The 21932-nt window shown below is 44.8% G+C and overlaps 1 protein-coding gene across 1 annotated transcript in view; it reads right to left on the reverse strand.

Annotated features, from left to right (window-relative positions):
- Nucleotides 1-4292: 4292 nt before the first annotated feature.
- LOC144499107 (polyglutamylase complex subunit TTLL1-like) overlaps nt 4293-21932 on the reverse strand; it is a 39531-nt gene continuing 21891 nt past the window's right edge. Inside the window, exons 6-10 of the mRNA XM_078221183.1 lie at nt 21597-21705; nt 18291-18434; nt 15856-15942; nt 8426-8589; nt 4293-4422 (exon numbers count right to left, since the gene is read on the reverse strand). Of these exons, the coding sequence (XP_078077309.1) occupies nt 4293-4422; nt 8426-8589; nt 15856-15942; nt 18291-18434; nt 21597-21705 (634 nt within the window). The remainder of the gene's footprint in view (nt 4423-8425; nt 8590-15855; nt 15943-18290; nt 18435-21596; nt 21706-21932) is intronic.

Below are 21932 nucleotides of genomic sequence, written 5' to 3' on the forward strand. Positions count from 1 at the left end.
GCCTAACCCTATTTTCTCATTCACAAAATTAAGCACAACTCTACAATTTTAATTGATTTTCAATGTGTGATTCCTACTTATCAAGCATAATTTCTTCAATATTGCCAATGTTGGCAACAATGCTAATTGAAGATCCATTATTTCTTCTTGACTTGATATATATGAAGAATGCTGTCGGAAATATATGAATTAAGCCAGTTAGAATTTATTGCAGAAAATAATGTCCCAGATCACACATGTTGTTATTCTGATTTTTAAGGAAACTTTGAATATCATAATCATATTTTTGGCTACTGACTGTATGGTGCTATTTTAATTCCCTGATTTGTATTTTATTACAAAAAACCAACTGTGCAATCGTAATTCCTTGTCCACAAGGCTGTATGGGTATGAACAACTGGCTAATGAAAAGGTCATACAGAGGAAATTTGATACTTCTCACACCAAATATCTTTGGCACACTTTACTTAAATATTTTTTTCTTTCGTGAAATATGAGCATCCCTGGCAACAATCCCCAATTTCTTTGAATTGAGCAACTTGCAAGGGCAATTCCAGACAGCAGTTAAACGTCAACCACATTACTGTGAGTCTAGAGTCACATGACCAGGTAAGGCTGACAGATTTCCTCTCCTAAAGAGCATGAGTGAATCAGATTGGTTTTTATGGCAATCGATGATAGTTTTGTGGTCACTATTCCTGAGATTATTCTCAGATTTTTGTTAATCAATTGAATTTAAATTCAATTGGTGGGATAAGGGGAGATGGTGTAGTGGTAATGTCAGTGGACTAGTAATCCAGAGGCACAGCCTAATATGTCAAAACAGATAGCAAAAGTTTCTACAAATACATAAAACGAAAAAGAATGGCTAAAGTAAACATTGGTCCTTTAGAGGATGAGAAGGGGGATGTAATAACTGGAAATGAGAAAATGGCTGAGGCATTGAACAGGTATTTTGTGTCAGCCTTCACAGTGGAAGACACAAATAACATGCCAAAAATTGGTGACAGGAAAGCTATGGCAGGTGAGGACCTAGAAACTATCATTATCACGAAAGAGGTAGTGTTGGGCAAGCTAATGGGGTTGAAGGTAGAGAAACCTCCTGGTGGAATGCATTCCAGGGTACTAAAAGAGATGGCGGGAGAAATAGCAAATGCACTAGTGGTAATTTACCAAAATTCGCTGGTCTCTGGGGTGGTTTCCGCAGATTGGAAAGCAGCAAATGTGACACCACTGTGTAAAAAAGGAGGTAGACAAAAGGCAGGTAACTATAGGCTGGTTAGCTTAACTTCTGCAGTAGGGAAAATGCTTGAATCTAACATCAAGAAAGAAATAGTGAGACATCTGGATATAAATTGTCCCATTGGTAAGATGCAGCATGGGTTCATGAAGGGCAGGTCATGTTTGACTAATTTGGTGAAATTCTTTGAGAACATGACATGCGCAGTGGACAATGGGGAACCTGAGGATGTGGTGTATCTGGATTTCCAGAAGGCATTTGACAAGATGCCGCACCAAAGACTGCTGCATAAGATAAAGGTGCACGGTGTTACATGTCTGTTGGGATCAGTGTTGGGACCGCAATTGTTTACAATTTACGTAGATGATTTGGAGTTGGGGACCAAGTGTAGTGTGTCAAAATTCACAGATGACACTAAGATGAGTGGCAGAGCAAAGTGTGCAGAGGATGCTGAAAGTCTGCAAAGGGATATAGATAGTCTAAGTGAGTGGGCGAGGGTCAGGCAGATGGAGTACAATGTTGGTAAATCTGAGGTCATCCGTTTTGGTAGGAATAACAGCAAAATGGACTATTACTTAAATTTTAAAAATTGCAGCATGCTGCTGCGCAGAGGGACATGGGTGTCCTTGTGCAGGAATCACAAGGAGTTGGTTTGCAGGTGCAGCAGGTAATTAAGAAGGCAAATGGAATTTCATCCTGTATTGCTAGAGGATGGAGTTTAAAAACAGTGAGGTTATGTTGCAGCTGTATAAGGTGCTGGTGAGGCCACACCTGGAGTACCGTGTACAGTTTTGGTCTCCTTACTTGAGAAAGGATATACTGGCACTGGAGGGGGTACAGAGGAGATTCACTACGTTGATTCCGGAGTTGAGAGGGTTGGCTTATGAGGAGAGACTGAGTAGACTGGGGCTATACTCATTGGAATTCAGAAGAATGAGGGGAGATCTTATAATAACATATAAGATTATGAAGGGAAAAGATAAGATAGAAGCAGGGAAGTTGTTTCCACTGGCAGATGAAACTAGAACTAGGGGGCATGGTCTCAAAATAAGGAGGACCAGATTTAGGACTGTGTTGAGGAGGAACTTCTTCACACAAAGGGTTGTGAATCTGTGGAATTCCCTGCCCAGTGAAGCAGTTGAGGCTACCTCATTGAATGTTTTTAAGGCAAGGATAGATAAATTTTTGAACAATAAAGGAATTAAGGATTATGGTGAGCAGGTGGGTAAGTGGAGCTGAGTCCATGAAAAGATCAGCCATGATCTTATTGAATGGCGGAGCAGGCTCAAGGGGCCAGATGGCGTATTCTTGCTCCTAGTTCTTATGCTCTGGGCACATGTGTCCAAATATCACCACAGTAGTTCGTGGAGTTTTAATTCAATTAATAAATCTGGAATTATAAAGCTAGTTTCAGTAATGGTGACCATAACAACTATCATTGAGAATTGTAAAAAAACCCACCTGTTTCAGCGTATGTCCTTTAAGGGAAGGAAGTCTGCTATCCTTACTTGGTCTGGCCTATGTGTGACTTCAGACTGTGATTGATCCTTAAGTATCCTCTGAAGTGGTCTAGCAAGCTAAAGTTCAAGTAAATTAGGGATGAGCAACAAATGCCGGCCTTGCCAGGGTTGCCCACATCCATAGAAACATAGAAACCCTACAGTACAGAAAGAGGCCATTTGGCCCATCGAGTCTGCACCGACCACAATCCCACCCAGGCCCTATCCTTACATATTTACCCACTAATCCCTCTAACCTACGCATTTCAGGACACTAAGGGCAATTTTTAGCACGGCCAATCAACCTAACCCGCACATCTTTGGACTGTGGGAGGAAACCGGAGCACCCGGAGGAAACCCACGCAAACACAAGGAGAATGTGCAAACTCCACACAGACAGTGACCCAAGCCGGGAATCGAACCCAGGTCCCTGGAGCTGTGAAGCAGCAGTGCTAACCACTGTGCTACCGTGCTCCCCGTGTCAGATTTAGGCATAAGCTAAACAAGCTACAGCTTAGGGCCTCACAATCCGCAGGGGCCTCACAAAATTTCAGAAGGTTTACAATGAAGAGAACATTTAAGAGCGAATACCAGAGAAGAAAAAGAAAGCACCAGCTTGAAGAGCAACTCAAAAAATTACCAAAATCTATGAGAGATCAAACCAGCCAAATGATAAATATGTAATCAGTAAATGCATTCATTTGAAAATAATTTGTATTTTTCACTTTAAATACCTTGCTATTAAATAATTAAAAGACATAATTATGTTTTCAATTTTTTTGTGGTGACCCAAGGTCCTGTTTTGGTACGCACCTTTGTGAGACCTTTTGGTGTAACTTTTTAACAAGGGGCCTCCAAGCTTTATATAACTTAGGGCCTCACCAAGTCTAAATCCGGCACTGCCCACATCCCACGAAAGAAAACGTAGCAATTTTAAACCTCCCCCAACCTCACCCAACACCTGAGGATTTAAAATGGAAGGAGGGCCTACAATCTCTGTGTCCCTATCACTCTGACCCCGCCCTTCCCAATCATTGTAACTTACCAGAAAACAGGACAGGCAAGTGAATACTTTACATTCATCAGTGCAGCAGTCAATGTTGGCTGGTGAAATTAGGAAGCCTACGCAAGGTCGACCCTGAAAAATGCACCATGTTTGGAGTCATACAAGAGGCCAAGTGCTCCCAGTACAATAGTTGCTCCTGTCCATTGGCAATCCTACTGGTTCTGAGTGGGAGGCCTGGAGTTAAGATGGCTTTGGCCTGGGCTTCACGCTTAGCTCTCTCCAGGGGAAAATACACAAAAAAAACATTTGAATGTTATATGGCTAAGTGGAATTTCAACCCCACAATGTTTATCCTGTCTTGTTCTAAACACTGAGTTAAGCATTATAGTGAGTTGTGTGATATGCTTAAAATATGGTAGCAGTAACAAGAAGCAAATTGCAAACAGCAAATTACTTTTCATCATTCAGCTTGCACAATAGGACAGCTGCATTCCCGATCAGCATTGTTAAAGTTCAGCTGCTGCCAGAGATTTTTCACTTTTTAATATTATTTCCAAATCGTGGTGACAGATCGTCCTAAATCTTTTGCTCTTCCAGCTTTTGAACCAAAAGTCTGACCCAGGCGATTTTTCATGTCACAGTCTGCTCCTTCATTCATTGCTAATTCTTCATCACAACTGATAAAAGCAAAAAAAAAATTGATTTAAATCGATTGTCTTTAAAGTTTAAAACAACTATTTGTTTAGCCGAGGATTCATCAATGGTTTTGTGTTTTTCTAATGTGCTTTGGGTATGATGAATAATACATTGGGTACGGTGATTAATACATTGGCTGCTATGAATGAGTTATCAGAACCTGGTAAATAAATAAATTAGGGAGACCTTTCTATTGGCATTAGGCTGTGGATCTTTCCCTTTGGATCTTCAGGTGTTATTGCCACAATCTTTACAAAACATATGGAGAGACCTGTTTCCAGACACCTCTTTGTAGCTGGTAACATTGTAAAGCATTCTTATGGACCAGTTGTGTCTGAGAATATAGACTGCTCTACTTGGGCAGGAACATGATTCTCAATATCTCGTGGTCTTGTGCAGAGGAATGAATTGACCAAGCAAAGCACTTTGTGGTTTCTTAACATTGAATCTTTCTCCCCAGAAGGGATTTGTGAATTGGTTGAATAAAGAGACCCTGCCATGAACATGGTGCCCACACCTGTGCAAGCCATCCCCACATGGAAGGTATAAAGCTCAGAACTGGAACAAAAACAGAAAATGCAGGAAAATCTCAGCAGGTCTGACAGTATCGGTGGAGAGAGAGTAGACCTAACATTTCGAGTCTGGATGACCTTTTGTCAGAGCTTCGTCAGCATTTTCTGTTTTTGTTTCAGATTCCAGCATCCACAGTAATTTGCTTTTATCTTAAGTTCAAAACTGGGTTTGTTTCAAATTACTTTCTTAGGTAATAGTTTTGGAGGCCTCCCTATGCCTCAAATTAATATTTACACTTTGTTTTGAATGTTCATGAGAGACTGTAGTTTCAATGATACCCAGTCTCAGCTGACACCAAGGTTGCTTCAGCAGTATTATTCCTATCATTGCCAAACATGCTAAACCAAAGTTCCCCTTTCAGAGGGGAATTTTGTGTCACAAGATATTTCCTCTCAGTAATACTGTCAATAGGAATGATATCAAATTCCATAGAAAAATATATGTAACATCTCTCTCACTTTGGTTAATAAAAACAGTGTGTGCCGGAAATACTCAGCCAGCCTGACAGCATCTATGGAGTGAGAAATATGATTCCTCAGAACCCAATCTTTGGTTCCATAGCCACCACCTAAAGTTGGCCAACCAGGTGTCCTCCTGCTCAGCTCCCACTAAAAATCCTCATCCTGACCACAAACTCTGACCCTTCTCTGGTTCTGGCTGAGTTCAATTACATGTAACCTCAGTGCTTGTTTGCTTCAAATCCCATGTGTTATTCAAACCAAGATATCTGTTTCCACCTCCAATAATACTGCTGACCTCTACCTTTCCCTTACACTTACTGCCATTCAAACCTTTATTCATGCCTTCATCACATAACTCTCAAATACTCTTCCTAACAACTTCCCAAGTTCCATCCTACATAACTACAATTAATTCAAAACTCTTCACCCCACACTAGCTCTGTTTTCACCCTTGTCTGCTGGGTTCCTGGTCTCAAACTCATTGAATTCAAATGTTTATCTTGATTCATAATTTGCTTATGGTCATTGTCCCTTCCTACCTGTGCAATCTTCTACAGCCCTGCAGATCAGCACAAATCCTTTGTTTTGGTCTCTTATACATCCCTCCTTTCCACTTTTGACTGTTATGGCCTCATATTCTGGAATGGTCTTGCTAAGCCTTACCAGTCTCCTATCCTTCAAATACTCCCTCAAAACTCATCTCTATGACCATGGCACTGATTTTACTGGCATGGCTGCCGTAGGCTCGTAAGATTGTGCCTGTGGCTAACAGGGAATGCTGTTCTGCGAGCCTTGCCCAAGCCAATTTTGGGGTGGCCGTGTTGGTAAAATCAGGGTCCATATCTCTGTTCATTCTACCTAACTCTCCTCCCTCTCCTTCTTGGGATTAATTTTCTCCCCTTGAAATACTTTGTATATTTTACCATGTTAAAAGCCCGATTCTCCTGAATCAGGACTAAGTGCCCATGCTAGCAAGAAAACCAGAGTGTTTCCCGCTGATGCTGGCAGTGTCTGTCAGGTGGGACGCTCCCAACTGATGGATGCAAATTCATGCATCCTGCAATTTACACTGGTCATCCTGACTTTTCAGAGATCAGGGCACACTTAGCTGATTTTAAGGTGCTGAAAAAGACTTTGCTGGTTTTAAGTTGCCTGCAGCTGTGATCACAAGCAGCTGCAGGCAATTTCCAAAGAGCTGGGTACTTTTCATTTCCTCTTTTGTGTAAACATTGAAGTTAGGAACATTGGGGGTACTTGACATGCATTCAAGCATGAATGGAAAGGTAAATAAACACAGCTGACTGGAGAATGAGTAGGAAACCATTAAGCAGTCAATCAAATGAGAGTTAAAAGGTCTGGACTGAAAATGAAAGGAAACAAAGGTTTTCAACGGGTTGGAAGGTATTTCAAAGACTCTGAGCTTTTTATGAAGGCTGAGAGACTTCAAATGAAAGCTGTGTGAATAGGATGGGGCTGAGTGAACAGCTGTGGAGAAGGGACACCCCCCTCCCACCCCCATAAAAGTGACATCTCCTCCGTCAGGGGACATCAAAAGGTTCTATTCACACCTGCAGCTTCTGAGAGTGAGAAAGGGAAATCCCTAAATCAGAATAACGTTCTGCTGTGATTTAAAAACCTACTGGGGAGATTAAAGTCACTAGGCTACTAGTGACCAGGAATAAAGATGTTGATCACAGAGCTGTCTGAAATCATGCCGGGGTGATCTTCAGGTCTGGCAAGTCCAGAAGGAATAGTCCAGCCACAGGATTTCTATCCCAGGGTATAGTGCCCTTGCCCCCCAGCCTGATCCCACCCAATCCCCAGCACCCTTTGGGGACCCTTCCTCTGCCGCTTGGCAGCAGCAGAGGACAAATGGTCTGCACTGGACCTACCTCCTTGACCCCCTTCAGGATCCAACACACTGGTCATTACCAGCACCAAAGCCCGCCTAGTGCATTTCCTGCTGGAGAGGTGGGTGCGTGGCAGGAGGGCACTGAATGGGCCGTCAAGCCTGCTAATTATATTACCGATGGCGGGTTCACATAATTTTCGGTGGGAACCCGATTGGGGCCAACGGGGTGGGTCTGGTGAATCCAGATTGTCTTGATACCCGGCAAGAATCCCAGTTTTTGACTAATGCCCCATTCAGCAGAGTATCGGGATTCCCATGGGGCCGTCTGACGCGGCTGGAGAATCCCCCTATATAAATACGAGCTGCACATATTCCTCCTTGGATGGATAAGATTTAACATGCCTCTTGTTTTAGATTAATCTTAGTGCCTGTCAGTGCTGACATTTCTTCAGTGACAATCAAATGTTCGTGACCTCTCAATGCCAGTTGGTGCCATTGAATTTCTAATACCTAAGGGTTTAAAAACACCTTCCCCTGCTCAGTGGTGGCTCTGTTTCAGTGTTGTCTCTCACTAATGTGTGCAAGTCCTAACTGGACATGGCTACATTTTCTAATCTTACTATCACTGCATATCCTGTTTGGTGTAATACAGGAAGTAGCTGTCCATAAGCTCTATGCAAGGTTAGTGAGTCACAGTGTCATGCTTAGACCTTGTTGCAAGCTTTGTTAATTGATTGAGCAAATATATTTTACCCAGGGACTATTGAACTAGTGCACCGACACAGTTTCTGGAATTTCATATAATTTAGAAATAGGAGATCACATGTTGCATCATTAGTTTGCAACATCAAGCCAACCTTTTCATGTAAAAACTTTCCCCAGAACCTACCAAACTGGGCAATATTTTTATTGCTTACAGTGGTTGCAGAAGAAATGTCATTTGGTTTGGATTTATTTTCAAGCTACATCTTAAAGGTTGTAAAACTCAACTATTTTGTATTTTTTTCTCAAAGTTTTGAGACATATATAATTTCTTTAACATTTTTATATCCAAAAGTTTTATCCAAAGTTTTAGATTATTATTTGTGAATAACTTACAGGATGACATAATTTCCAAGAGCTTCTTTGGAAGGGTTTTTGTTCAACTTGCAATCTGGTATGTCACCATTAGGTACAACAATGTTTAACGAGTCATTGATGAGATTGTATTTCATGATTCGGTCATTAGCTGTGCTGGATGCCAGTGAAGGAGAAGCATTCACCTGTATGGGGGAAGAAACCATTTTGCAAGAATAGAAATATTTGGAACATATGAAGCTAAAAATTGGAAATGTTCAAGTATGGGGATTGTAATGCATAATTACCTTACACCCAATTAAGAGGATGTAAGAAACAGGCAAACTTCATACCACCTATTCACCACCGTTGTGATGCAGCCCAGTTCTGCTAACTGACTACACACGTGGCAGGGGGACAGCTGTGTGCGTGGTTAGCACATGTTAAACGTTGCCTACACTTCCTAAAACCAGACTGCACCTCTTAAAGGGGAGGTGCAGCAGGTGATAGAACTTCCTCCAAAAATGTTCTTCAGAAGAATAAAATGCCAAAGAAACAGCAGGCTAGAGAGATGGCTCCTAGGTTCTCTGGCAAGGCACCAGAGACCTTCCTCCAGGAGGTGCCATATCCTACTCACTGCAATATTAACATCACATGTCACTCAATGCACCACACACCCATCCCTCACCCATCAGTAATCTCTAACAATCAGGACCATCTCTAATATTCATGTGCTCTATTTCACTCTCACACCCTAGGACTGCTGTAAGCCTTGCGGCTTTCACATACTGTCAGCTATACAGATGTGATAGGCCAAGCACATAGCAACATACTCACCAACATTCTTTGCTCTCTCATGAAAGATAAGGTGGCATATAACATGAGAGCGCACCAGAGATCTGACAAGGGCCAGGCCTGAGCTCCTCAGAGAAGGCTTTTTTTATTCATTCAGGGGATGTGGGTCTTTGCTGGCTGGGCCAGCATTTATTGCCCATCCCTAATTGCCCCTGAACTAAGTGATTTGCTCGACTATTCCGGAGAGCATTTAAGAGTCAACCCCATTGCTGTGAGTCTGGAGTCACATGTAGGCCAGACCAGGTAAGAGTGGCAGATTTCCTTCCCTCGAGAGCATTGATGAACCAGATGGCTTTTCACAACAACCGTCAATGGTTTCATGGTCATCATTAGACTTTTAATTCCAAATTACACCATCTGCCATGGTGGGATTGGAAGTCATGTCCCCAGAGCATTACCCTGGGTCTCTGGATTACTAGTCCAGTGACAATGCCATTACCCCACCACCTCCCTACTAGACTGCACTGCAAATTATTGAGACCATCCATGATGAAGGTATGATCCTGTCTTATGCATCTTCCCTAGTTCCACTTCACCCTCATCCTGCTATCTGTCATGAATTACAAGCCACAGATGTGTGATAACCAATCTCTTCCTGTCCAGTCATGCCCCAACCTTTCCCTTCTGCATTTATGCTTTCAGATACTCAAAGAACTGCCACTGGTCACTCTGTGCAGCCTCACATTGAAGCAACTGAGCAAAATCAGACATCTGAAGAAGAACCATCGCGTGTACTAACAATCACAGCCATCACTCGGGTATTGGCACTATGTATATTTTAGAGAGTAGTTTGAGTTGGGAGCAGCACCTGGTGAGCCACAGGCACGAGTAGATTCTAGCTGTGATACCACAAAGGTGATAGAAGAGCAGCATAATGTTACATTATAGAATATTATCACCAATCAAGATTTTCTTTTAAGAGTAATCTTACAGCAGCATGGTACCGAACACGATTAAAGCTATTTTTATTATGAACAGTATAATTCAGCCTTCATATTTTAATGGTGGTCGCATGAACAGAGCAGTGCCAAGGGAGGGATTTGCAGGCACTAGAGGCACTATTATCAGTGAGAGCAGCAAAAAGGGCCGTCCCTGCCACATAATGAGATGGGCCCCACACACCACCTTCTCTAATTGTCTGGCCACTGCACGGTTATGATTGGCCAGCCCCTTCCAGACCATTCAGGAATCTTGTTGACTTCAGGTCTGCCAGTGGGACCCCTGTCTCCTGAACTAAATTTCATCCAATGTCTGAGTGCTTCGTTGGCAACTCAAACTTGAGGTTGAAACATCCATGCAGGCTGAGCTTGGTGCCATACAGGCTCAGAATGCTGGCTTCAGATACCAGTGCTCAAAGGGTATTCGGATAACGAAGCATCCTGCAAGCTGTATTCCAGCAGATTACTAGGATTGGTGAGACACCAAGTCAGAGGAGTTGTAGCTGCTCTGTGATGCCGACACCTCCTGTCTCCTCTTATGACAGCATTTCTGCTCCAACCATTGCCACTCCATCAGTGCCCCTGCAGATGCCTCTCAGTCGGCCAATCCAGAATGCTGATGCCCATGCTAAGATAGTGCAGTCTAAAGCTGGCCCCTCAAGACCTAGAGCTGTTCGAGATTATCCTAGAGGGCCATCTGCTGTCTCCCTCAGCAGCCTCTTCCATGAGCTATGCTGCAACCACTGGGATAGCATTGTGTAGAAGCAGTAGGATAGGGAAAGATAACCATCAAGGCAATAACTAAGACAATAAAATCATAAGAAATAGGAACAGCAGTAGGTAATTTGGCCTATAAAGCCTGCTCTGACATTTAGTAAGGTGATGGCTGATCCGATTGTGGCCTTAAACTCCACTTTCCTGCCTGTCCCCAATAATTCCCTTGTCAATATAAAATCTGTGTAACTCAGCTTTGCATAAATTCAATGACCCAGCTTCTACTGCTCTCTGTAAGAGAATTCCAAAAACTAACAACAGTCAGAGAGAATAAATTCCCTCTCACTCCCATTTTAAATGGGAGATCCCTTATTTTTAAACCGTGTCCCCTAGTTCTAGATTTCCCCACATGGGGAAACATGCTCTCAGCATATACAAGCTGCCTCATTAAAATATATAACATGCTAAGATCATCAATTATTTTTCTAAATTCCATTGAGTATAGGACCAACCTGCTCAACACCAGGAGTAAGCCTGGTGAATCTTCTTGGAACTGGTTCCAATGCAAGTATATCCCTCCTTCAGTAAGATTTACAGCACTAACTGCCGTAAGGCAGGTAAGTTTAAAGGTTTGTGAAGCTAGGGAGAAGGGAGGTTTGTGAGATAAGTGGATGGGATTGGGAGATGTCAGTTGGGGAGGGTCAGTTGGTCACAGGAGGGTTGGGTGGTCAGTGAGGGAGTGGGCATTTGGGTCATCAATTGGGGGGCGGGTGGAGGGCAGGTGGTCAGTAAGGGGGATTTCCAAGGAGAGGTCAGTTCTATTGTTACCCAGGAGTTAGAAGTGATTTTACCATTCAAAGTTTGCGATTTATAGCATACTTTTGGACAATACCCATTGCAGGGCATTTGCCCAACGGCAGTTTGAACTTCCCGGGTAGTTGCTATGCAATCCTTACCAGGAGACTTCCAGGGGTGTCCACAGCAGTGCATCTTTGGGATACTTCTGAGTTACAATACCCAGAGTCCAGAGGTTACAGGCCCTTGTGTTCAGTGCCTCTGTGACCTCCCTGATGCTGGAATGCATGGGGAACTGTGAGATGGTGGAATGTCACTGGCTTCAGCCTGGAAAGATCCTGAAGTGTAGAAATTGAGAGCCACAGTAATTCTGACAGCCACTGGAGTACAGTCCCTACCCTGCTGTCCAGCTGCAGGTCTGGTTGGAGAAGGTGGCACAATTCAGTGAGTACCTCCTTGATGAATCTTAGCTGCGAAGTAGGAGAAGTGCTCTCTTTGGTGGCTGTGGCCTATTGAGAGTCCTGTTGATGTTCCCTCTGTCCATAGTTTCCCCTTTCTGCTATCTGTGCACCTTGTCCCTGTTGTGCTGCAGCCCATGAGTGACAACAGGCCTTCAAACACCCCTGAACGCCTTAGAAAACACCAGTGCCACTCTCTTCTGAATCCAATAACTTTTGAGAATTCCTTCAATGATATAGTACTTCCATTAATTCAGCAGCCGCAAAAGAAAGTCAGAATCGACTCACTTGAAAATCTCACGAAGGTGCCTTTAAGTAGTGCTGGTAGGGGTGTCTCTCATGTAGGTGAACACATGTTCAGCTGAAAGTGTTATGAGAAAATGTTAACAGGATCTGAGAGTTCCAAAATGGCAGATTGTGTGTCAAATCAGCATTAGACACTGGGTGGTGTTACGATCTGCCTACCAATATGTCTACTCTGCACTGTTCCATGCTGTTCCATGCATGGTGGGCTGCACCAGATGTGGCCAGAAGCTAATTGGCTGTCATTTTCAGCATTGCTAGGCTCTCCTGGTGCTGAGACCAGTGGCATTACTGAGACCAATTTGGTAGCCATAGACTGAAATGACTAGCTGGTTGCTGATAACATGTCTCTCTCCCTTCTTACTTGCTTACAAATGAACTGTGTTCACCCTCTCTTTTGAAGGTAATGGCTCAGAGGGCCTGATTTTACCAAAACTTCGCGCCCGTTTTCACGTGCGAAATCGCGGTAAAGTTGGGTGTCGGGCCTATACCGCGATCTGCACCCAATTCCGAGCAGATCGCGGCTTTACCGACACCCGATTCGGGCGTGGGTCCTGAATCGGTTTGCATGCATTTAAATCGACTTAATGAACCGCGTGCCCGACTCTACCGCCAAATCCCACTTTACCATCTTCTGGCCCGATCCGCGTCCGCGCTGTTACCGACCTGCAAAATAAAAAAGTCTGAAGTCGCCGCTGCAGCCTCCGAAGAGCGGGGTCAGAGACTGCAACGGCTCTCTCACCCAGGTCATCCTCTGGTCGGGGCGGGAGGGGGGTGGAAGGAGGAGAGGGGGTGTGATGTCTCATACCCTGGGGGCGGGGGGGGGGGGGGGGGCGGGTGGGAGGGGAGGGGGTGTGACCGATCATCCCCTGGGGGGGGTGGAGAGGGGGTGTGACTGATCATCCCCGGGGGAGGGGGGTTGGAGAGGGGGTGTGACCGATCATCCCCTGGGGGGGGCGGGGAGAGCGGGTGTGACGTATCATCCCCTGGTGGGGGGGGGGGGGGTGACGTATCATCCTCTGGTCGGGGGGGGGGTTCCGCTGCCTGTCTGCGGCCGATCCCTCCTGGCACCATCACTGGTACAATACCAGCCACAGATTACTCTTCCCTGCAGGTGCGAGAGAGCGGGAGAGATGGCTGTGGCTGGTAAAGTACCAGTGATGGTGCCAGGAGGGATCGGCCGCAGACAGGCAGCGGAACCCCCCCCGACCAGAGGATGAGACGTCACACCCCCTCCCCTCCCACCCCCCCCCCCCAGAGGATGAGACGTCACACCCCCTTCACCCCCCCCCAGAGGATGAGATGTCACACCCCCTCCCTTCCCCACCCCAACCAGAGGATGAACGTCAGAGAGCCGCTCTCTGCTTTTTCTTTCGCGCCTGGGCGCGCTGTCAGATTTTTTTCGAACGGCACATGCGCAGTTCAGAGCTCCGATTGGTCTGCCAGCGCTAAGCCCCACCCACAGCGCAGATCGGGCCGAACCCGGCAAAACGCGTATGGGCGCGCTGCAAAGAGGATTCCAGGCACGGATCTATTTGACGCCCAGATCCGGTACTTAGACTCAAAATGGTAAAACTTCCCCCAGAGAGTGTAGTTACGTGAACAACAGCATGCATCCCATATTTTGGTTACTATTCTTTATGTGCAACGATGCCTCATTCTTTTCAAAACAGCTGCTGAATTGGTGACCAAATGCTTCTAGCCAAGTGGCACAGCCTGACTGACAGGGCACTTGTGTGGGTGTACCGCACTGGAGGAATGCAGAATGGGCAGATCATGATATCAGTCAGCCACTCAGCTGATTCAATGCTCATTCTGCTAATTTGGACTCCCAGGTACAGTTCACACCCTCTCCTAACACACCAAACAAAGGCTCTTGACAAGTTCCCCCCAAGACTTTTTACATCCATTTAACAGACAGAGGGAAACTCATTTAACATTTCATTGAGAAATGCCACTTCTTAATGCCATAGCCTGAATTAGTATTTCATGGAGATGTCAACCTAGATTGCGATATTGAATTTCATGGTCCCAGTTTACATCCTGGCCTAAGTCACTCAGGAGTGTAACGGAAGGGTGTTATAATTCAGGCCAGAAACTCCAAAGTGCTTTTGAAACCCGCCTGGGTCAGAAGATTTGCACTTTGAATATGATATATATTCATGATATGTTTCACTTCAGGTATGATTCAGATGACCCAACAGGGAGCTGTTATCAAATACAGTTTATTTAAGAATACAATAAAAATGTATGGAAGAAAATTAACAATAACTTTTACCAATTTCAAATAAGAAAAAAAAATCATGATGTAGTATAACCCTTAATAAATATATCTAAAATGTTTCAATCAAACAAAACTTCCCATTGACAAAAAACCCTTTCCACAGGTTTAACACGGCAAAAATCAATGTTCACGTGATACTGGAACTGAGTCCTTTGGATGAATGCTGCAGTTCTCTTGAGGCACACACAGACGGGCTTGAAATCAGAGCAGCTTTCCAGAACACCAGGGAGAGACTCTGGTTGAGCCACCAACAGCAGATTCTCTACTCCAGGGAGCTAAGAAGCCTTGCTTTCAGCTAACTAGCAGAATTTCCAAACAAACAGGGAGAGAGAAACACTTCTTTTCAGCTTGATGTCCCTTCTAAATTAAAACTGCTGCCACCCAAACAGAAAATGAAACCTTACATTCACTAGGAAGGAAAAACACTGTCCAAAACACATGACCCTCTTCCTAACAATGCAGAGTCATAAAAGATTCCAGAGTAAAAATGAACAAACTCCGTTTAAGTAGCAATAAAAGGAACACTTTCAGACAACTTGGCAACACTGAGAGCTGCAGAGAACATGATTTTTAAAAACACATTTCTTAAAGATACACTAACATCACAAGGGGTGCACAAACAGCAGAGACCTGAATATGTTGAGTCCTAATCCAAAGCACAAACCACTGAACCTTTGTCTGTCCCAAATGTGGATGGAACCAAGAGAGAGGATTCCGTGGCTTCTCTAATGTTGAGCAACCAGGAGGTTAGAATGACCCCAGTATACAGAAGCAGTCGTAGGGCCACATTGTGTCCTGTGTCCTGTCATGGACTCCCTTTCAAATCCTGCCTGTAATATGGGTTTTCAAACCCTTAGTTAAGACAGCCAATCAGAACAATTGAGTAGCTGGTGGAATGGGTAGTTTAAAAAAGGTTTACCAGCACCACCTTTCCTCGATGAGTATCCAAAATGCACCCACAGTAATGTGGCTACCCATCATTGTCATGGCAATTAGATGATCGGAGTACTCAAAGGGTTCAGAGGTCACTGTGGTTCTTTTCTGGAACTGAATTAAGCTATTAACAACAGTAATAAATCACCGAATCATAGTAATATCAATCTTCAGTTATTTAGTTCCATTTACCTCAATAAGCCATGGCTTCAGTTTGCTATCGATGATAATGTCATAGCCGTAACATTCAAAGCAGTGTTTGTCGTTCATCATCACTGGCTGAAAAAACACAAAGAATAACATTTTCAGATGAAATATCATAACCTGCTTGAATGTTTAAATGTAACAATTCACACACAAGTGCTGTTTTGTCTTTTGTGCAAGACTTGCCATTAAATGAACATTGCTTCTGCAATTACTATTTGATACAAAATGGTAAGGAGCCGTAAACTAGAGACACTCTGTTAATACTGTTTTGCAAAATGAGCGAATTCAGGCCTCATCAACTACTTAAGGGTGGAAATAATACCAGGTTAGCCCTTGATAGGCATGTGTGACTAGACCAAATGCGACTTATGACAGCTTCCTTATCTCTGAAGACTACCACAATTTATATTTAGGACAAAAAATGCGGCAGAGAGTAACAGTCAATGGAAAGGAATTTGGGCCCACATTTCAAGGTGGAAAATATACATGTTTCAACACACATGGAAGAAAAACAGCCAGGATGCCAAGAGATGGGATTCAGAGATGTTTTGGCAATGCAATAACTCTGCCTTCAGTAGTGGCATGCAGATTCAGAGGAACAGGACAGTGCTTTTTAAGTTCCTTGTCAGCACATGGCTTTAGGGAAGAGACAGTAAAAATATCCCAGTGCATGTGGGCTCCACAATAGGGCAGGCTGTGTCCGTACTTTGTATCCCAGAATTTCAGCCAGCTTGGTCTGTAGTGGTGTTACCGAGCTGCTCTTGGTGATGGGCATTGAAGTCTCCCAACCAGGGTACACTTTGCGCCCTTGCTTCTCTTGGTTCTTTTTCCAAGTGGTGTAAAAGTGGCTCAGTAGGACCACAACTGACAAAACTGAAGGACATAACCACCAGACAAGGCCTGCAGCAGGGAATGAGGGATCCAACAAAAGGGAAATTTCTGCTGGATCTCATCCTCATAATTTGCCATTTACAAATCCACTCTGGCTCTCCTTAATTAACTCAAGCCTCTCCAAGTCCCTGATGATGATTTCCCTGATAATGGATTCCAAAACCTTACCCACCACTGATCTTAAACAAAGTGACCTGTAGTTGCTGGGACTGTCCTTACTCATGTCCCCCCTAGAGACAGGAAGGAAATACATATATATATGTCAACCTGGCTACTTTATAAAATTATTATTTTAACTTTAAAATGGACGAGGGTTTTACTCTGACATGCCTGACTAGCCATGACCGGTACCAAAATAATTTCTAAGCTTCAGAAACCGGGACCTCGTTATCTTTAAAGATGCGCTAATACCCCCTGTGACTACAGAATGTCAATTCCAAAGAAATGCACTATCAACATCCTTGGGGTTACCATTAACCAGAAACTGAACTGGCCTAGCCATATAAATACTGCGGCCTCAACAGCAGAAGGCAGGCTGGGTATTCTACATTGAATAACTCACCTCCTGACACCCCAAAGCCTGTCTATCTACAAGGCACAAGTGAAGAGTGTGATGGAATACTCTCCACTTGCTTGGATGAGCACAACTCCAAGAATGCTAGAGAAGCTTGACACCATCTAAGACAATGCAGCCTACTTGATTGGCATCCCACCCACCACCTTAAACATTCACTCCCTCCACCTGCAACGTGGACCAAGGTGCACAGTAGCAATTTACCAAGCCTCCTTTGACAGCAGCTTCTAAACCTGCCACCTCTGCCGTCTAGAAGGACAATTAGCAGCAGATGCACAGAAACACCACAACTTGCAAGTTCCTCTGCAAGCCACACACGCCATCCTGACTTGGAAATATATCGCTGTTCTTTCACTATCGCTGGGTCAGAAACCTGGAATTCGCTCCCTAACTGCACTGTGGATATACCTACAACATATGGACAGTGGCTTGGTTGTCCACCCTTGGCAGCACGGTGGAATAGTGGTTAGCACTGCTGCCTCACAGCTCCAGGGACCCAGGTTCGATTCCCGGCTTGGGTTACTGTCTCTGCACGTTCTCACTGTGTCTGAAAGGGTTTCCTCCAGGTGCTCCTATTTCCTCCCACAGTTCGAAAGACATGCCGGTTAGGTGCATTGGCCATGCCAACGTCTCCCTCAGTGTACCAGAACAGACACCGGAGGGTGGCGACTAGGGAATTTTCACAGTAACTTCATTGCAGTGTTAATGTATGCCTACTTGTGACACTAATAAATAAACTTTCAAAACGGTCTTACCTCTATTTAAATCTAAAGTTGGTAGGTTGGAGGTTGGATTGGGTTCAAATTTGACATTTTAAAAATGTTCACACCCAACCTGACTCAAATCCACTCACTCTTTGGTGGTTAAAATTCGCCCCACGGTTGGTTACATACGAGTGTCCTTTTCACACCCCTTCCTCTTCTGGATACTCACTAACTGTCAACGTTATACTCACAGCTACAGCTTTGAGTGATTGTACAATCATCCAGTAGATTTCATCAAACAGTTTATCAGTGACCTTCTTTCCTCGTGTGCTCTCCAGGTAGAGCTTCAGATTTGCCACACTCCACTTTCCACCATGAATAGGATTATAGTCATCCTTCAAAAAATAAAATAAAAGCACATTTTAAAAGATTTTGTTATTGCTTACGCGAAGGCCTTAATTCTTGATCGCAGATCAGCAGTGAGTCAGGACCATTGCAAACCTGACTCCTGAAAAACTGCCTTGGAAGTTCTGATTTTTGTTGGTCGGGGGGCTTTTTAATGGGAGTTGTTTCCGACAACCCCAGAAACAGTTTTGGGGCAGCATAGGAGCTTCAAGGTGCAGAGTGGCCTGGGCAAAAAGCCAGCCGTGGTGATCCAGTACTTTGGCCCAGCTGCAAAGAAAAACAATAAGACAAAAAAAACCAGCCCTTTAGTCCCCACATCCACCTCATGCCCCCACCCAATCCTCATGGCCCTTTATAGCCCCTATGCCAACCCATGTCAATCAATGCCCCCCACCCATCACCATTTTCCCTTACACTTCCATGCCAATTCACCCACTGGCAGACCTCAGGACCATGCTGAGAGGAAATAAAATAAATTATCGATGAATTCACTATTTAAAAAAAACTCTCTTACTAAAAACCTGTTCACTGCATTTAAATTCCTTCAACCATTTAATCTCTTATAACAACAAACATTTGTAATCATAGTCCTACTTCAAATACTTCATAACCACATGGCACTGTCAATCAAACTGAACTGGCAAACACTCCATAGTGATAGTAAGTTATGAAATCAGTCATGCAGCACTAATCTTATAATGATCGGCTTGTGTGAACAGAGTGAAATAGCAAACACTAATTTTTTTAATGCTGTGGACATTTTTAAATAATATTTAAAGGGAAGGGGATTTAAATGCCATGACAGTTCCCTTGATAGCTCCCTTGATGGTTTGACTGGGTTTATCCACTTTTTTTGCAAATTCATTTCTATTTTTAACAATACCAAAGAACACATGACCTCTCTCAAAAGCATCTTATCTCTCCAAAAGGGCATCTCATCTCTCTCAAAGTTGTCTGGGAATAGATCCAAAAGGCTACCATGCCTCTCCAAAAGGATTCCATATCTCTCCAAATAAGTCTGCTGCTAACTTTATACCTTCTCCTGATAGGACTAAAGTGCAAGTGTCATGTTTTTGACATCCCAGTGATGAAAATTGGATCTTACTGAAGGCAGCTGCACTTTAACATGTGCATTTGCCTCCGTGAACCATGGCAATGCAAAGTAGAAACTGACCCTGTTACCCCTCCTGTGAAAGTGGTGAGGGCTGGGTTCAGGGACATGACTTCCTGATTTGGGCCTCCAGCACCATTCTGGCTAAGCTGGGGACCCTTTCCACTTAAACTATAAATCAAGCCTAAGAATTTAATATAGGGCCCAATTTTACCATTGCGTCGTGTCCGTTTTCGGGCGCAAAAACGTGGTAAAGTCGGGTGTGAGGCCATTAACACGATCTGCGCCCGCGTCCGCGCAGATTGCCACTTTACCGAAATGCATGCAAATGCATTTGCATGCGTTTAAATTGAATTAATGAACTGCCCACCCAACTTTATCAGCATTTCCCCCTTTACCACCGCGTTTGCCAATCTGGAACCGCGCCGTAATGGACCTGCAAAATAAAAGTCTGAATCGGGCGCTCCAGATGCTGAAGAGCACATTCAGTGCTTCCAACAGCTCACTGACTCAGATCAGTGATAGTGGGAGGAGGGAGGCGGGTCAGATCATCTCTGGTTGGTGGGGGGGGGGAGGGGAGTGAGGCCAGATCGTTGTCTGGTTGGGGGGGGAGGAGGAGGAGGCGGGTCAGAGGCCGATCGTTGTCTGGGAGGGGGGGAGGGCGGATCATTGTCTGGTGGTGGTGGGGGGGGGGGGGGGGAGGGCTGATCGTTGTCTGATAGGGAGGGAGGAGGAGGCGGGTCAGGTGTTCCTCTGGGGAGGGCGGTGAGTGAGGCCAGATCGTTGTCTGGGGGGTGGGGAGGAGGGAGGTGGGTAAGAAGTCTCTCTGGTGTGGGGGGGGGGGTGGAGGGAGGCCCGATCGCTCACTGGGGGGGGGGGGGGGGGAGCAGATGGATCTCTGGTGGCGGGCGGGGGGGGCATGGGGGTCCACTGCCACTCTGCGGGCGATCAGTGGCGAGGGAGGGAGACAGGGGTGGCACCCTGTCTGGATAGCGGGGGGGTTGATAAGGGGGACAGTGATGTGTGTGGGTAGTGGGGGGGGGTTGGATAAGGGGGTCAGCGATGTGTGTGGGTAGTTGGGGGGGTTGATAAGGGGGGCAGTGATGTCTGGGTAGTGGGGGGGTGGATAAGGAGGACAGTGATGTGTGTGGGTATTGGGGGGGTGGATAAAGGGGACAGTGATGTGTGTTGGTAGTGGGGATGGATGAGGGGGACAGTGATGTGTATGGGTGGGGGGGGTGAATAAGGGGGACAGCGATGTGTGTGGGTAGTGGGGGGTGGATAAGGGGGACAGTGATGTGTATGGGTAGGGGGGGTGAATAAGGGGGACAGCGATGTGTGTGGGTAGTGGGGGGTGGATAAGGGGGACAGTGATGTCTGTGGGTAGTGGGGGGGGGGGGGGTGGATAAGGGGGACAGTGATGTCTGTGGGTAGTGGGGGCCATTGCTCCAGATTTTCGCTTCCGGGCCGCTTTCTCCGCTTTCTGCGGCCCGGGAGCGATCTGACATGGGCGCGCTTTTTCAATTTTTTTTTCTGAGTGCGCATGCGCTGTTCAGAGCTCCGATCGTTTTGGCCGCGCTAAGCCCCGCCCACAGCGCGAATGGGACTGGAGATTTTTGTTTCAGGCTGAGTGCATATGGGAGCGTCTGAAAGCAGATTTCCAAGTCAGATCTGCATTACGCCCAGATTCAGCACTTAGAATGAAAATGGTAAAATCGGGCCCTTTGTGTGCAACCAACATGAAGTTCTCTCACAAAATTCCCCATAATTTGCCACTAATTGATACCAAATTGGTAATTGTGTTCAGTAATTGTGTCTTATTCATCAGGAAAAAGGATGGAAACATGAACTTATTCTCTGGCATGCGTGCTCCTCACATTTATGAAAACAAAATTCACCGGAAAAAAATTGATTGAAAAATCTTTTCCAAACTACTGGAGGTCACCTACTGGAATTTGGAGCATGTGATCCCCTGCGCAGATGACCAGAATTATCTTGGAGGCCTAGCTTTGTGATTGATTTCATTGCAACCAAGCCTTACCCCATGTTTCTGTATGGCAACATTTGTCAGATGCACAAACATGTTGTCTAGTTCATTGATATTTGGAGTGTATTTGACAGTGCAGAAGCGACAAAAACCCAGTTTATACCTAGAAAAAAGATTTTAAAAGATGTATTTTCAATGCATAAAATAATGGACAAATAAAGACTTTGGTGTCACACGAAAAAAGTTCCAGCTTACACCCTTGTCATCTTAGGTATCAGTGGCTTAGAAACCGTAAAAAAATACCTGGCTGCAGTTTACAAATGCAAAACTTTCTGATACTGTAATCTTGCTCCAACATATGGAGACATTGCTCGATCCAGGAAGCACTCC

Source organism: Mustelus asterias, chromosome 9 (assembly GCF_964213995.1).
Source record: "Mustelus asterias chromosome 9, sMusAst1.hap1.1, whole genome shotgun sequence".
NCBI lineage: Eukaryota > Metazoa > Chordata > Chondrichthyes > Carcharhiniformes > Triakidae > Mustelus > Mustelus asterias.